At 38.4% G+C, this 18,043-nt stretch overlaps 1 protein-coding gene across 6 annotated transcripts in view; it reads left to right on the forward strand.

The window, feature by feature from the left end:
- Positions 1–18,043, forward strand: part of sgsm2 (small G protein signaling modulator 2) — a 72,554-nt gene that overhangs the window by 46,392 nt on the left and 8,119 nt on the right. The window contains exons 6-17 of one of the 6 annotated variants that reach the window (XM_067451234.1): positions 290–438; positions 511–645; positions 1,471–1,595; positions 1,982–2,049; positions 3,322–3,485; positions 3,688–3,820; positions 8,940–9,077; positions 13,730–13,892; positions 14,696–14,760; positions 14,857–15,002; positions 15,127–15,255; positions 17,034–17,216. In XM_067451234.1, the coding sequence (XP_067307335.1) occupies positions 290–438; positions 511–645; positions 1,471–1,595; positions 1,982–2,049; positions 3,322–3,485; positions 3,688–3,820; positions 8,940–9,077; positions 13,730–13,892; positions 14,696–14,760; positions 14,857–15,002; positions 15,127–15,255; positions 17,034–17,216 (1,598 nt within the window). The remainder of the gene's footprint in view (positions 1–289; positions 439–510; positions 646–1,470; positions 1,596–1,981; positions 2,050–3,321; positions 3,486–3,687; positions 3,821–8,939; positions 9,078–13,729; positions 13,893–14,695; positions 14,761–14,856; positions 15,003–15,126; positions 15,256–17,033; positions 17,217–18,043) is intronic. The other 5 variants (XM_067451236.1, XM_067451235.1, XM_067451238.1 and 2 more) reach the window with 5 other exon arrangements.

Consider the following 18,043-nt stretch of genomic DNA (forward strand, 5'->3'; position numbering starts at 1 on the left):
CAATCACAACAGACTGGGCCATCTGACCAATCAGAGCAGAGTAGCTCAGGGCAAGGAGGGATTTAGAGAGACCGATTTATCCGACGAATCTGTATAATGTATATTATGAAAAAAAGTGTTTTTTGACCTTTGATGCATGTCAACCTGTGTAGGAGACAAATTAGGAACCTTTTAAAGTAGCATAAAAGGGGCACTTTAAATGAAAAGAGATATGACAAATTAAAGCATTCAAATGTTAGTATCTCATTATTTTATTATGATTCACTGTGTCCTTTTTTGTCATCTGTAGTTGGGCCTTGCGCTCTAGAGTACACTAAGCTCAAGACGTCAGATCATTTCTGGACGGACCCGTCGGCCAATGAGCTGGTCCAGAGGCATCGCATCCACGGGGCCCACAGGGGCCAGGAGCTGTCGCCGGGGCGCAGGCCTACACTTGGGGTGAGAATATCACACATTTTGTTTTAGTAGTTCAATAATAGAGTAAACTCATATTCATGGTACATTCCTCAGATCCGAAAGCGTCAGTCTTCAGGAAGCATGTCCGAGGATAAGTTTGCAGCCTCGGCGAGAGAGTATGTCGAATCCCTGCACCAAAACTCACGTGTTCACTTGCTCTACGGAAAGAACAATGTACTCGTTCAACCGGTATGACGGTACACACACACACACACACACACACACACACACACACACACACACACACGCAAATGCACTTACAGGAAAACTAGTTTGCATCTAAATTTCTTTTGATGGTTGTAACAAAACGGATTGTTTGTAGATCAATGTATTTCATCTAATCAGTACAGTGAAGCTCAAAGACTGCTGGTTATAGAAAGTGAGCCACAGTGGTGTTCTGTAGGTAGAAAAGATCATTGATCTACTGGTCAAAATTGGTTCTTCCCTTGTGTAATGAATGGTCAGATGGATCCGGCTCCCTTTATCCATAATATTTTTAGCTCTGCTGACTTTCTAGCTGATAGTTGTGAACTGGAAAAGGCAGACTGGATTAGCCATTACACCACATTAGATTTGTCATCAAATGAGTCAGGCACGGACTTGATGTGTGCATGAGTGTGTCTGTGAGATTTGCAACAGTGACTGATGTAACTGGGCGCAGAGAGTGCTGGGTCTGGCGAGGACTTGTAGAAATCAATAGTGTCGACGACCCTTGCCAAAAGGATTGCAGTGATTCAGGTCTAATTGGATTTCTGTGTGAAACCTGATGCGTTTCGCAGTTCTCATCATCACAGTAAATCGCCAAAGACATTTTATTTATGCCACTCTGTTGCTCATATCACGCTCTTTTCTTTCATTCTGTGAGCTCACACCTTTTTTTTTTCATTTTCTTGTGTTCATTTATAAACAGAGAAAAGTGAAAGGCTGCTGATTTTACTAGTTATTTTTAGACTTTTTTTTAAGAGGACTCGGGGAAGCCGCTGTGTTTTATTCAATAGACTTTGTTCTTTGCAGAAGAAAGACATGGAGGTGCTGCGTGGTTACCTGTCCCTTCATCAGACGGCAGAAACACTCACACTGAAGTGGACGCCCAATCAGCTAATCAATGGCACTCTGGGAGACTGCGACCTGGAGAAGAGGTAAAACATACTGTATGTACACACACAAGGGGAAATCAGGGAAATTATGTCATCAGGTAAAATGGGCCAGAAATGATCTGAGATGGCCAATCACTGCAAAAAAATGTGCCACTACTCTGATTTGATTTGGTCTGATTGTTAGGTTGGGCAGAGCAATTACGTTTATGGAGGATTTACAGGAAAAGCATTAGATGAGTGTCCTGATATGCTGATTGCTGTTTGTAATGATAAGGGTGATAGTCGTCTATATGTGTAGGATTGGGAATGAGATTAGCAAAGCAACCTTGTTGATTTTATGGAAAAAGATTCAGATCAATTTTAATAGAACAGACGCAAATTTTCACACTCTGCTTTCTCCCGCTTTCTCTTTTTTTATTACTCTTTAGTATTTATTGGGACTACGCTTTGACTGTGCCTTTAAGACAGATCGTCTGCATTCATTGTCACCAGCGTCGTGAGTCCCCTTCATACACCTTTGGAATATTGTTATAATATAATATAATATAATATAATATAATATAATATAATATAATATAATATAATATAATATAATATAATATAATATAATATAATATAATATTTAATATAAATAAAATATAATAGTATATACTACTAATATAAATATAATATTATATAATTATAAATACTTAACATTGACAGATTCAATGTAGCAATTTTTTTTAGTAACAATTATTGATTTAATTTACATTTATGTCTGATTATTTTATTATATTATTTTGATTGTATTATATTTTATTATTTGAAATTATATTATAAATACTTAAAGGTTCACCCAAAAATGAAAAATCTGTCATTAATTCCTCGTCCTCATGTCGTTGGACACCCGTAAGACCTCCGTTCATCTTCAAAACACAAATGAAGATATTTTTGTTGAAATCCGATGGCTCAGAAAGGCCTTCATTGACACCAATGTCATTTCCTCTCTCAAGACCCATAAAGGCACTAAAGACGGCGTTACAAAGCCCATCTCACTACAGTGATTCTTTAATAAATTTATGAAGCGACGAGAATAGTTTTTGTGCGCAAAAAAAGACTAAACGACTTGTATAGTGATGGGCTGATTTCAAAACAATGTTTTGAACGGTAATGAATCAGGGTATTGATTTATGATTCGGATCGCCAATGTCACGTGATTTCAGCAGTTTGGTGGTTTGACAAGCAAATTAATACACTGATTCATAACGGATCGAAGCTTTGTTTTGAGATTGGCCCATAAGTCGTTATTCCGTTTTTTTATTTGCACACAAAAACTATTCTCGCCGCTTCATAAAATGATTGTAGAGTCGCTGTAGTGAGATGGGCTTTGTGACGCCGTCTTTAGTGCCTTTATGGGTCTTGAGAGAGGAAATGACATTGGTGTCAATGAAGGCCTTTCTGAGCCATTGGATTTCAACACAAATATCTTCATTTGAGTTCTGAAGATGAACGGAGGTCTTACGGGGGTTGAACGACATGTTCAGAGACATGAGTAAATAATGACAGAATTTTCATTTTTGGGTGAACTAAAGCCTTTAACGTTTGACAGATTCAATGTAGCATTTTTTTCACTAAAAATTATTGATTTAATTCACATTATATCTATAAATCTATATTATATTACATTATATTTATGTTTGAACTGCGTGTGCTTTGTAGAGTTCCAGTTGTATTATATTATCTTGTTTTTTTTTGTTTTTGTTTTTTTAATCATGTGAATTTCTCTTAGCGGACTGTGGCGGTACTCTGGTGTTAGTAAGTCAGGATGGGATCCAGCGGCCTCCTCTGCACTTCCCTCCTGGGGGCCACCTGCTGGCGTTCCTGTCCTGTTTGGAGACGGGACTAATGCCCCGGGGTCAGCTGGAGCCCCCCCTCTGGTCCCAGAGGGGTAAGGTAAGCGTTTTACTGCAGCAGATCTTAACATCCTCATGTTAGCAGAATGTTTAGTGTCAGCAGCATTTGAAACTTCCGCACTTATTAGTGATGTACTGGCAGTGCATTTACTGTGGATGCATAGCAAATTAATTGCATGCTCTTTATTTGGACTAAGAACCTGAGTTTAGTGTGAATATGTCTCTATGTGTTTGCTTAACAGGGCAAAGTCTTCCCTAAGCTTCGTAAGAAGAACAGCACGGTCCGTTTAGTAGATCAGGATGGGGATGGAGAGGAGCAAATCGCTGCAGACTATGTGTTTCGCATCGTTTATCCAGGGCATCGTCACGACTCAAGTGAGTTTCAGCCAAAATATGCCTGACCCGTTCACATCTCTATGTCCATCCATCTGTCCATCTAACTACAGTGACCCCAAAAGCAGTTAACACTTAAAAGCCATGCTTTTTGCATTATAATAAATAAAAATAATTTTTAAGTGTGACTTTAGTGTCCAAAAGTATGTTTTTGAGGCCATTGTACATCTTAAAACCTTGAAGTCCTCAGGCATCCTGACGGATGTGTGAACACTGAACAGGGCTGCATCAGACACCATCCCCGCATATCATTGTTGTCTGTGTGTTTTGTTCTCACTTTTCTCTGGCACATAACAGCCGTTGTGGAGGCTGCTGGGAGGGACGTGGGTATTCAACGCATCCTTTAGATTTTCAACTGTTCTTATTGGGATCACACTGCTCCTTTTTATAACTGTGTATGTATGCACTGCAAAAAAATCATGTCAGGGTTTTTGTCTGGTTTTCCAGTTAAAATATCAAAACATCCTTAAAACAAGAGCCCAAGAAGCAAAATTGCATGTTATTAAGATTTGTTTGCAGAGAACATGTCTTAAATTCCTTCAAATAAACCATGTAAATATTTTTAACAAAACAAAAAAATATATATTTTTAGAATATGACATGATTTGTGAATTGATTGAATGAATGATTGCCCTGCCCTTGTGCCAGTAAACACATCAGAAGAGCCAAGAAGAGAAATTGTAAAAGTTATGTAGTGCTTGGGCATGATTAAAGGACTCTATAGCGTCACCAAATGCAGGCTGTGGTCGGGATGAAGTTTCTCCGATGTGCACAAAACCTGGAATGGTCATTATGTTGTCATGTAGGACAAAGTTCACTTAGAAAGTCTGCCATGTTGGATGGAATTAGCTATTTTTACCTTTTCACCTGTTTTGAGGGGACTTGCCATGGCTAAAAACACATGAAAGTTAACCAAAAAAAATGTCTTAGGACATCTTTTGATTTGATACTGCAATTCTGGAGAGGCACGCCTCACCGGCTCCACAGCGCCACCTATCCTAGGAAAAGGATATTTAATATATTTAGAATATGTGAAAAATTGGCACATTAGAAGCAGCTTAGCAAGGCTGTATAATTCAATGGTCATTTGATTTGGGTGTGGACAGTGGACTTCGCAGCACTCTACAATTTCAAAATGTATTTATCGCTGTGGTTTCCATATATTTTGTCTGATATTCATGAATTTTCATGGGGATATTGTCCTCAACATGACAAACATATTTCTTATTAACATTAGCTCCACCCAACAGGAAGTTGGCCATTTTGGAATTTTTTTGAAAATGGCATGCTGTTGATTTTGAAACACTCCTCTTAGGGGGTTTAATCTAAGTGGCACAAAACTTCAGTTAAATCATGCCAAGAGGCTAAATTGCGAAAATATTTTTGATATCTCAAATGGTGTTGCTATGGCGACACGATCAAAAAATAGGAAACACGGAAGTGGCCTTTATTTTCTGTCTGAATCATGTGATTTACTTCTCATTGGAACTATATGTTTGGCTTTGTGGCCTTATCACGTTAATGTGGGTTCACGGTTGTAGCGCCACTAACTGACGGAAGGAAGGAAGGAAGGAAGACATTTCAATAAACAATGTTTATTTGTGTCCTTTAGAGGTACTTGTCTTGCTTTCATTTTTATTTTTTATTTTTTGCACACTCGTCAGTCATATCCCATTATGGCTTGGCCAATGTTCACACATGGGCGTGAAGAGGTGACTCTTTAGCGCCACCTAGAAAATGGGCATTTACAGGAAACTCTGTAGCTCATTCTTTTCAGCTACGTTCACCAAGTTTTGCACATATATAGATCTCATTAAGCCAGACAACTTTCACACCACCACAGATACTAGCTCAGCCCAGCCATTTTGGGATGATAACCAAGAAGTGCCTCATATCTTTTGCATACATTTTTATTTAAATTTAACTTCACTTAATTATTTGGCCTTTTCACCTGACGCGAACCAGTCGTGAGTGACTAAAGAAACAAATGGTGCTATGTGTTGTTTACCTGAGTATAAACATAGCATACAATTACAAATTCACTGTGCCTCAAAAGCACGGATGCCAAGCCCCCTTTATAGTGCGAGGGCCCTTCTTCCCCCTGTGATGGGGTCATATTTTTTTTTCATCAAGGTTTTGGGGACTTTTGGGCCCCTTAAGATGCTTAAAATCTCCTAAAAATGTGTCCACACATTAGAATCCATGGCTAGGCCAAATCTGGTTCACATGCATGGCAGGGGTGCGCTACAGTGCCCCTCTGAACGGAATCTGAAAGCTTGTTTGTATTCTAGCACGTACGGAAAGTATTCAGACCCCCTTAAATGTTTCACTCTTTGTTATATTACAGCCATTTGCTTAAATTATTTAAGTTCATTTTTTTCTCATTAATGTACACGCAGTACCCCATATTGACAGAAAAACACAGAATTGTTGACATTTTTGCTGATTGATTAAAAAAGAAACACTGAAATATCACATGGTCCTAGTATTCAGTCCCTTTGCTCAGTATTTAATAGAAGCACCCTTTTGATCTAATACAGCTTGAGTCTTTTTGGGAAAGATTCAACAAGTTTTTCACACCTGGATTTGGGGTCCTCTGCTATTCCTCCTTGCAGATCCTCTTCAGTTCTGTCAGCCATTTTTAGGTCTCTCCAGAGATGCACAATTGGGTTTAAGTCAGGGCTCAGAGTTGTTGTGAAGCCACTCCTTCGTTATTTTGGCTGTGTGCTTAAGGTCATTGTCTTGTTGGAAGGTGAACCTTCGGCCCAGGTTTAGGTATTGAGCACTTTGGAGAAGGTTTTCGTCCAGGATATCCCTGTACTTGGCCGCATTTATTTTTCCCTTGATTGCAATTAGTCGTCCTGTCCCTGCAGCTGAAAAACACCCCCACAGCATGATGCTGCCACCACCATGCTTCACTGTTGGGACTGTATTGGACAGGTGATGAGCAATGCCTACCTGGTTTTCTCCACACATACTGCTTAGAATTAAGGCCAAAAAGTTCTATCTTGGTCTCATGAGACAAGAGAATCTTATTTCTCACCATATTGGAGTCCTTCAGGTGTTTTTTGAGCAAACTTTCATGTGTCTTGCACTGAGGAGAGGCTTCCGTCGGGCCACTCTGCCATAAAGCCCAGACTGGTGGAGGGCTGCAGTGATGGTTGACTTTCTACAACTTTCTCCCATCTCCCGACTGCATCTCTGGAGCTCATCCACAGTGATCTTTGGGTTTTTATTTACCTCTCTCACCAAGGCTTTTCATCCCTGATAGCCCAGTTTGGCTGGACGGCCAGCTCTAGGAAGGATTCTGGTGGTCCAAACATCTTCCATATAAGGATTATGGAGGCCACTGTGCTCTTAGGAACCTTAAGTGCAGCAGAAAATCTTTTGTAACCTTTGCCAGATTTTTCTTGCCACAATTCAGTCTCTGAGCTCTCCAGGCAGTTCCTTTGACCTCATGATTCTCATTTGCTCTGACATGCACTGTGAGCTGTAAGGTCTTATATAGACAGGTGTGTGGCTTTCCTAATCAAGTCCAATCAGTATAATCAAACACAGCTGGACTCAAATGAAGGTGTAAAACCATCTCAAGGATGATCAGAAGAAATGAACAGCACCTGAGTTAAATATGAGTGTCACAGCTGAATACTTAGGACCATGTGATATTTCAGTTTTTTATTTATTTTTATAAATCTGCAACAATGTCAACAGTTCTGTGTTTTTCTGTCAATATGGGGTGCTGTGTGTACATTAATGAGAAAAATGAATTTAAATGATTTTAGCAAATGGCTGCAATATAACAAAGAGTGAAAAATTTAGGGGGGTCTAAATAATTTCCGTAACCACTGTATATGTATGAAACTCGGTACACATAGATCTCATCGAGTTGCTGCATGTCATTAGTTCTGCCCAAAATATTTGACATACTCCTCCAAAGGAATTCATCCGATCTTCACCAAACTCAGTGAAGTCAAGACATTGAGAGAGATTTTTGATATCTCAACCAGTTTTCCCGTGACGTTGAAATGGCTTTATGTTGAGAAAAGGCAAACAGGAAGTATTTTAAAACTTTTGCATGCATTGACTGATTTGGATGAAACTTAAGCTCCATGTTCATTGTAGGAAGCTGAAGGATGAAACAATTGTGCGTCAAATTCATAGTTCCACCAACTGACAGCAGGAAGTGTCACTTTCAAAAATGGTTTGAAATCCCTCTCTTATTTTTACCTGATTTGCTTCAAACCTCAGTATAATGTCAAAACATGGCAGATGTAGACCTGTGAAATCATTCTTGATATCTTAAATACTGTTGCCATGGAAACACATCAAACTTTAATAATATTCTTGGCTGCTCCTTAGATCTCAATCCCCCCCTCTGTGTGTCAGTTACACTATTGATGGTTTAAAGTTGAACCCTTTCATTGATGTGTCCTTTTGACTGCATTAAAGGATAAGACATTTCTTTTTCTAAAAGTTTGCATGAAAAAATCAAGGCATAGAAACAGTTCATTTGTAGGGCACTAAGCTAAATACTGGACTTCTGGACATTTTTGAGCTGTGAAAGATAACTGCACTCATTTGAAATTGACATATGGCATGAAATTCTCATGGATGTGGATGTTGCGGTTTGCAATCATAGTGACACCAGCTGACATAGTCCTTCATAGTCCTATTGCCATCATGCAGTTTCCCTAAAGCCGCTGGGGCTTGGGCCTGTCATAGCTGCCTGCAGCAATATTTTTAATTAAAGATGAAAAGAAACGTGAATAATAAAAAAAAGATGTGCAGAGATAAATAATTTATAATCAATACTGCAACATTCCATAACAAAAAAAGAATGTTGATTTAAAATGTAAGCCTTAAAATGTGAAAAAAAATATTAAAGTACATTTCAATTCAAGATGTGTTCTCTGAAAAGTCTTATCAATTTTGCTTGTTTAAAGGATGTTTAGATATTTTAAAACAAAAAACAAGAGAAAGGTACCAATAAAAAAAAAAAAAAGATTTATTATTATTTTTTAATTTTTTTTGCAGTGTGTGCGAGTAGAATGTGACTTTGCTTCAGAGGCGGGTGCTAAACTTTGTTCTTTTATTGCCCAAGCAGTCACTATAAACTACCACCACACCACGGGCAGTCGTGCGCCCTCTCTGGACGACGATGAGGAGGAGGAAGATAGACTTCACGCTATGATCTCTATGATCTGCTCACGGAACCTCACAGATCCTAATGTCATGAAAGGTTTTTATCACCAGTGGCCCACTTCATTCTCTCTTCCTCCTTTCATACTTTCTCAATCCTCTCCTCCCACTTTTCTTTCCATCCCAACTGTTACCTGGTCCCCACAAGCAGCAACCCAGCAGTGCGTCCGGTTGTCGGTCAGTGAGGGCAGATTGAGACACAGTAAGCGCCTCAGGCGTCATGGCTTCCTTGTCTCTCTTTAAGTTGTCGGACTGATCTCTATGCTTGTAACCATGGTAATATTTGTGGCCAGGACAAAAACTAGGTCAAGTCACACAAGACCCTGAGTGTGTGGCACACATGCATTCCATTGATATAAAATGTGAACAAAATTTAATACTTAAATAGATGCTTTCTAAATGAAAAGCAGCTAAACACTACGAGATCATACTGTGCTAGTGATAGGAAAGTGTATAGTAAAGATAGTGTGCCAGTGTTAGGGCAGACTGCTACTTCTTGAATTGCTTTTAAATGCCATGACTCCTATGTTGCGTATTACAAGCATTTAAATTTGGCATTTAGCTTAAAGGGTTAGTTCAGCCAAAAATGAAAATTCTGTCAATAATTACTTACCCTAATGTCATTCGACACCCGTAAGACCTCCGTTCATCTTCAGAACACAAATGAAGACATTGGTGTTGAAATCCGATGGCTCAGAAAGGCCTTCATTGACACCAATGTCATTTCCTCTCTCAAGACCCACGAAAGGCACTAAAGACGTCGTTACAAAGCCCATCTCACTACAGCGGCTCTACAATCATTTTATGAAGCGGTGAGAATAGTTTTTGTGCGCAAAAAAATGAAATAACGACTTATATAGTGATGGCCGATTTCAAAAAAAGTTTTGAACGGTTATGAATCAGCGTATTGATTCATGATTCAGATCGCCAATGTCACGTGATTTCAGCAGTTTGACACTCAATCCGAATCATGAATTGATACGCTGATTCATAACGGTTCGACATTTTGTTTTGAAATCGGCCATCACTATATAAGTCGTTTTGTTCATTTTCTTATTTGCGCACAAAAACTATTCTCGCCGCTTTATAAATGATTGTAGAGCCGCTGTAGTGAGATGGGCTTTGTAACGCCGTCTTTAGTGCCTTAATGGGTCTTGAGAGAGGAAATGACATTGGTGTCAATGAAGGCCTTTCTGAGCCATCGGATTTCAACAAAAATATCTTCATTTGAGTTCTGAAGATGAACGGAGGTCTTACGGGTGCCGAACGACATTAGGGTGACGAATTAATGACAGAATTTTCCTTTTTCGGCGAACTAACCCTTTCATTTTTTTATGATTTAAAGGTGCTGTAAGTGGCATTTAACTTTTTCCTATTTTATTTTATTTTATACAAGTATTTGTTAAAATGTATATAACTCTAACCTAAAATTCCTAATAATTCTAATGAATGATTTTGCTTTAATTGAAATAACGTAAATATTGAAATAATTGTTTAATTGTATCTTAAATCTAAGAAATGGGTGTAAGTACAATCTATGTATTACACATTTTGCTAAAATGTATGACAATCTATGCATCACTTAGCTAAAATGCATATTGTTCTAATCTAAAATAACTAGGTCCAAAAAGTTTAAATGTTTATTTATTTCACAAAATGTTATTATATTATATTTCCAAACCTTGTGCTATGTAGGGGTGCATGTGTATTATATTATTTTTATTATTACATAAGCTGAATATAAGCAGTTTACATCCATGAGTGTGAGGTCAGTACAGTGCACATCTCTCCCCTTTACTCACTCTCCTCCACCGTCGTCACTCTTTTCCCTCCACGCCAACTTTTTTCACAGTCAGGAGAGTGTCCACTACCCTGCCACGTTGTTACACTACAACCCTGCCTTTGTCCTTTTTCCTTCTCGCACACACACACTGAGGTGTAATGGCGGTAGTGGAGTACAGACTCCTCACCGGAGCGCTCTCCTCCTCTGCACTGTTGGGCCTGACTGCGGTGGCCAGGCAGCAATGCTTCCAATGATTTGCTCTGTTTTCCTTTTGCACTGTTTGGTTAACATGACCAAGTCCTTATGAGAAGTCTTGGTTATTTTTGGGTTTTGTATCTTTCGTTTCGCTGCCAAATGCTCAAGGGCTTTGCATGTCGAATTTGCACACGTTGTGTATTATGTTTTCTGTTTTTCTTTGCGGCGAATGTGCTCCACTGCTTACTCGTCAGAACTGTGTCTCCTTCCCTTTATTAATTCTCTTTTCCTCTTTGGTTTGAGTTGTCGTTGTTTTGTTGTTCCTCCTGTGTTGAGCCGGTTTTCTGCAATGCTGTTCACTGTAATTCTTCACTAACTGCAGTCACCTTTCATTATATCAGTTAGGTCCTGTGGGGTTCTGGTGTAGTAGACACACGAATCGTTCTGTGAACGCGTCGCCCATTCGATCATAGCCATATCAAAGTCCTATAGCTCACGTGAGGCTTTTAGGGACAGATATTGAATACATGCCCTCCGTTCACTTTTGTTATTTTGGTTACAAGCAGGGAAGTTACTGTGTATAGCAGGTCACCAGCTCCAACCTGAAGAATTAAGGTGAAGAGCATTTTACGTTTACTATCGACTCTTTTGGTTCAGTTGGTTCACTATCACATTTTATACAATTACGCACAGTATACATTTCTCTTCTTTATTTGTCTTTATTTTTGTCATGGTTCAATCTGATGCATCCAGCATGGTAGGAATGGTTCCTGTCTGTCCTTCTATACTCCTCTCCAAGCTCTACCAGTGCCTGGCTTGATTTGTGACACTGTGATTGATTGATCGATTGATTGGCAGGTCTCCTGGCATGGCATCCCCGCATCGTTTTACACCTTTTCCTTCTGTTCATTCATAGATGCATGTTTCTGATATCCTTATACTTCAGGTTTGCTTTGATTTCATTATGTGTGTTTAAGAACATCTGGTTAATGCCATTTGTGACAGGAAGAAATATCTGTAAAGAAAAGTACATCTTAATTGGGGCTGTCAGTTAAATCAATAGGGATATTATTTCATGTAAACGTGTGCAGACAACGTGTTCCTGAAGTGAAACCAGCATCAGAGTCTAACAGAATAAAGGGACATCGAGACGCAGTATTACTTTATACTAGAGATGCGGTATAAAAAACATTTTAAAAAACGAGACTTGGTTCTGCTGACATGAGTTTGCACATGAGGCACAGTTTATATACATAATGCAAGAACAAGTCTTATGTAGACAGCTTCAGCAAACGGATAGACTTATGCTCAATTATATGAACAGAATCATATCAACATTATATTAAAAACAGATTTACTCATCTGACACACAGAAGTTATTTGAAATGTTTTGTTGGGGATGTTTTCTCAATCAGAATGAATATGTGAATACTTGCATTTAATGAATCAATATATAATTTCATAAATTAAGTCACACTCTCTTGTTTGGGGAACACGTATATCACCATCAACTAAACCCTTTGCCTCAATAAACTCCTAATTTACTACTTTTTAACAGTTAGTAAGGTAGTTTTTGTAGCCTTTAAGTTTAGGCATTGAGTAGGATTTCAAAAATGAAAATTAGTCCATGATTTCCTCCCCCTCAAGTCATCCTAGGTTTATATGACATTCTTCTTTCAGACGAATACAATCAGTTATATATAAAAAAAAATCCTGGCTAATGCAAGCTTTATAATGGCAGTGAATGACTGTTTCTGTTTTAAATCCATAAAAGTGCATCTATCCATCATATAACTGCCCCAAATGGCTCCGGGGGTTAATAAAGCCCTTCTGAAGAAATATCCATATTTAAAACATTACAAACTGTAATCGCTAGCTTCCACTAACTGTCGTACACGCGTTTACGAAAGTGAAGTGTATTCTCACAAGAGTGTCCAACGTCATACACTGGAGCGCCAGTTTCTCATGAATGTGCGCATGCCAGTTGGTGAAAGCTAACTTTATTAACTCCGGGAGCCATTTGGAGCAGTTTTATGATGGATGGATGGATTTTTATGGACTTAAAAACAAGACTCAAGACATATAGGAGTTGTTATAACACCTAGGATGACTTGAGGGTGAGTAAATCATGGGCTAATTTTCATTTTTGGGTGAAAATTATTCACCCAAATTATAAGGCATTCATATGTTCTGTATAAGTACTAACAGCTAATACACTAGTAATATGCATGCTAATAAGCAACTAGTTACTAGTGAGAATTGGTTAGTTTTACCATAAATTCATGTAATGAAAATTTGATTGACAGCCCTAATCTAAATACCACCCAAAATGAACAAATTGCTAATTATATAAAACATCCAAGTCAGATATATTCAAATGCATTTTAGGATGCATTTAACTCTTCCTTAATTATCTCATGGTTGAGCTGAGGCCTGTGATTCAGTGAATCTGAGGCTTTCGAGCTGAATATGATGATTTATGGCCATTCTATTCCAGCTGTGAGCATAATTTCCATTAGTGAATTCTCGTATGACAACAGCTTCATATTATAGAGTACCTCTGAGAGAAAAAAAAGGAATATTAATACTAATATTTGCCAAATGCAGGTTATTAGAGCAGGTTTCACCATTGCTTATTCATCTCTTATTTCCTGTCTCTCTTTCTATTGCTCTGCCTCTTTTTTTTTTTTGTCTGTTCCACTCCCACGCCCTAGTAGACCACAGGGACATGATGGAGATGCAGGGTTTTGGCGGTAGCCCGTTGTCATGGCAGCAGGGCGAGTGCTCCAGTCATATGTCATCGTGTCTGTCCTGCTCCACTGGGGGCAGCAACGCTTCCGTCGAGCTTCCGGCGAACTGCTCCTGCATGCATGACCGGTGAGTGAGACGCCTGCACTGCTACACTTCTGGCCCTGGGGGCTTAAAGAAACAACCTTTATTTGAATAAACAATAAACAGAAATATTATGAAATATTAGTACAATTTAAAATAACTGTCTTTCTGTTTTAATACATTTTAAAATGTCATTCTTGCCTGTGATAGCAAAGCTGAATTATTGTTACTTTGTCATTGTCACGTGATCCTTCAGAAATCATTCTAATATGTGGATTTTCTGCTCGGTAAACATTACTATTATCGGTAACACTTTAGAATAATGGTCATTAGTTAATGTATTAACTAACATGAACTAACCATAAGCGGTTTCTGTATTTGTTCATCTTTGTTAATTTTAGTTAATAAAAATCCAGCTGTTCATGTTTTGTTCATGGTAGTTCACAGTGCATTAATGTTAACGATTTTAATAATGTATTAGTAAATGATAAAATTAACATGAACAAAGGTAAATAAATGCTTTATAAGTGCAGTTCATTATTTGTTCATGTTAACTAATGTAGTTAAACTAATGTTAACTGATGACCATTATTCTAAAGTATTACCCTATTATCAATGCTAAAAACTTTTTATGGAAACTGCAAAACATTTTTGGAATTAAATGACAGACAACTTTGGCATAAAACATTTTCTTAGACTGGCTTGAAGTGACTTTTATATAACCAAAAGGGGAAAAAAATGACAATCCCTGAGACATAAAAGTGTGCAGTTTGGCTGTAGTCTGCATATATTTTTACACAAGCATCCTGTATTGAAAGATGTAACAGATATTTCCCTTCTGTGTCTAGTATTCCACTGAAGATGCTGTGCCAAAATATGAAGAGACAGATTGTCTCTCGAGCGTTTTATGGCTGTAAGTCCCAAAGAATCTGCGTTATGATTCATATGAATTGGTATAATAAACCCTCAGCTGTGCTTTAATGCCCGTTTACCACTTTCCTGTTTGTAGGGCTGGCCTACTGTCGGCACCTGTCCACTGTGAGGACGCACCTTTCGGCGCTGGTCAACCACAACATTGTCCCTCCGGACAAGCCCTGTGAAGCCGCTGGAGGCCTCAGCAAAGATGTGTGGAGTAAATATCAGAAAGACTGTAAGGTTAGCCTAGTACTCTTCAGCTCCAGTCACTAGAGTACTAGCCACAGTACTAGCGGTCAGTGTCATGTACCGTAGGTTGCCGCAGTCCCGCTGTCTCCATCTGTCCCTTATTCTCTCTTGCCAGAATTATAAGGAGCTGGAGCTGCTGAGGTTGGTTTACTATGGAGGGGTGGAGCACGAGATCAGAAAGGAGGTGTGGCCGTTTCTTCTGGGACACTACAAGTTTGGGATGGACAAGAAAGCCATGGCTCAGGTTAAGAAGTTCCCAAAACTTTCTTCTGTGTGTGCATGGCTTTTGACTACCCTCGTAAAAAAGAAGTACAATTCGGCATACTTAAAAAAAAAAAAAACGAGTTGAGCGATTATTACAGAAATAATATACTTCAAAAGAATATACATTCAGTGTGTTATCAGTCATATAGCTGCATGTTTATTGTTATATTATTATTAGGGGTTCAAACACAGTGCTTGACAACCTATTGTATTTGTTCCGGTTTTTATTCTGCCGTAAAATGCATTGTGCAGACCAAACCATAAGGGCTTGAGACATGAAACTTGGCCGATAGGTAATACAAAAATCAAGGAGAGGTTACCAAATGATGAGCCAGATTGGCCTATAGGTGGCGCTATAGCAATCAATTGCTCATAACTCCTAGACCAGTGGTTCTCAAACCTGTCCTGGAGTACCACCAGCCCTGCACATTTTGTATGTCTCCCTCATCTAACACACCTGATTCAACTCATGAGCTCATTAGTAGAGACTGCAAGACCTGAAATGGGTGAGTCAGAAATGGGGAGTCATACAAAATGTGCAGGGCTGGTGGTACTCCAGGACAGGTTTGAGAACCACTGTCCTAGACCTTTGGCCGTAGCCTCAAGTGTCTTATATCGTTGGAATCCTTGGCTCAAGATGGAATGGCTCACCCTTCAGGCGCCAATTTTGACATATTTGTTTTTTTTGGAAAAACCTTCATTTGCAAACTAGTCCCTGGTTTTTTGGCAGATCGGAACCAAACCAGTGCAGAAATGTTCCCTGGAGTCAGATTATCAATAATCATTGAGAAATAGTTGAAATTTCGATTCAATTTTGCTACGGGACGTCAAACGGACGTTCAAGGCGGAGCCTAATTTATTAATAATGCTATAACTCAAGAAAGAAATGAGATATCGTCATCAAACTTGGTACACGTATGTTTGGTCTGTGGTCACGATTAAAAAAAGTTGCAACGATTGGGCTCTAGGTGGTGCTATAATGTTAAAAAAAAACATAAAAATGGCTGTAATCACCTGACTGTTAGTCCGATTGACCTGAAAATTGGTTTGCAGTGTCTTGGTCCAGGGCCCCATGTATATGAGGATATATGAGGACTATAGGTGGCGCTATAACTGATAAAAAGCTTTACTTGCAGCTTTAATTATTATTATTATTATTATAATTTATATAAAATTTGGTTTTTATTTTTATGAGTAAGACTTGAGTATATCTTCATAATCAATTTAATAATTAATTAATTTTTGAAGTATGGTAAAGTGTACTGCTGAATGTACTGACAAGCATTTTTTGTTATTTTGTCATTTTTATTTACACTTGTCATCGCATATTTGTAACTATTAAGATTTATTTATATGTTGTAAAGTTCATTTAATGTTGTGAAACACTACAGTTAAAAAGTACTTTGAAGTAAAATTAGTAACATACGTAAGTACATGCAGTAAACACAAACTAAGTGTACTTCAAAGCATGACAAAAGATTATTAAAACAATGATTTGAACTTTTAATGGTAGAGCTTTTAAATTTTCCATTATTATAGTACACTTAAGTCAGTTAAGACAGGTAGTCATTCAATTATACTCTCTAAGTACACTTAAGTGGCCTTTTATTGTATCACTTGAAAGTACAGGTATATACTTTTAAGATTTGAGGTACACTACAGGTAGTGTACAGTGTGAAGCACATTCTTAAGCACAAGAGTAAACCATTTGTACTGGTGAGATAAAGGTCGTCTAATGTGCCCTTGTGTGTTTTGTAGATCGATGAGAAGATCACAGAAAGGTATCAGCAGGTGATGCGGGAGTGGAAGGCATGTGAGGTCATTGTGAAGCAGCGGGAGAAAGAGATGCAGTCGGCCATCTTTGCCAAGTTGTCGTCAGGGAGCAGTATAGACAGCCACGTCCTCAGACTCATCCATAGGGACTCCACTATTAGCAACGAGGTCAGTCACAGGCTCTGTTTAAGCAAGTAAAGCATATTTATTTACAAACACTGTTTCGAAGTCTATAGGCAGCGTCCCAATGCTCATATAACTTCATACGTGAATGCTTTGGGACAGTATTAGTTATGCAGAAGCTGTATACAGTAAACAAAATGGCATTACGCCACAACTTGCTATTGATTTCAATTTAGTTTGTCTTGTCTAGTACACTTCAGTACTAATAAGTGCTTTATTATGCAGCTTATTATGATAAGATGAGCATAAACGTGGCACACACAAATATCGGGTAGAATAGTTTGTTTTTGATTATGGCTACACCGCCTTCACGATAAATTGAAATTAAACCGCTCACAGTTTGGCAAAGGCTATTAATGCACGTCATTTCTGATTAAACTGAAGATTGAAACACTCTGATTGATTAAACATGACTAATAAACACCTGACTACGACAATATATGGTTAATCCAAGCCTTCATGAGTATTTTCATGATGATAAAATATATTCATACTTCAATGCTAATCGCCATTATCACTGTATAGAAGACTATGAAATCATTTGTTGTGTGCCTTCTGTGTAAGAAGCCACATCATCTGATGCTCACCTGGCGTTATGAAGTGAGTTTGGAGTAAAAACATGTTATTAAATGTCTTGTTGAACAAGAGGTTCATAAATGCTTCTTAAATGCATAAATTGCTTTTTCAATTGCACGTTATAACCGACTCTAACTCAGTGCTTTCAGACAGAGCAGCATTTGCTACTGATCACAGAACAGTGCTTCACTGACAAGCAATTAATTGTGCATCCTTATTTTTGATACATTTCAGTA

The sequence above is a fragment of the Pseudorasbora parva genome, chromosome 8 (genome assembly GCF_024679245.1).
Source record: "Pseudorasbora parva isolate DD20220531a chromosome 8, ASM2467924v1, whole genome shotgun sequence".
NCBI lineage: Eukaryota > Metazoa > Chordata > Actinopteri > Cypriniformes > Gobionidae > Pseudorasbora > Pseudorasbora parva.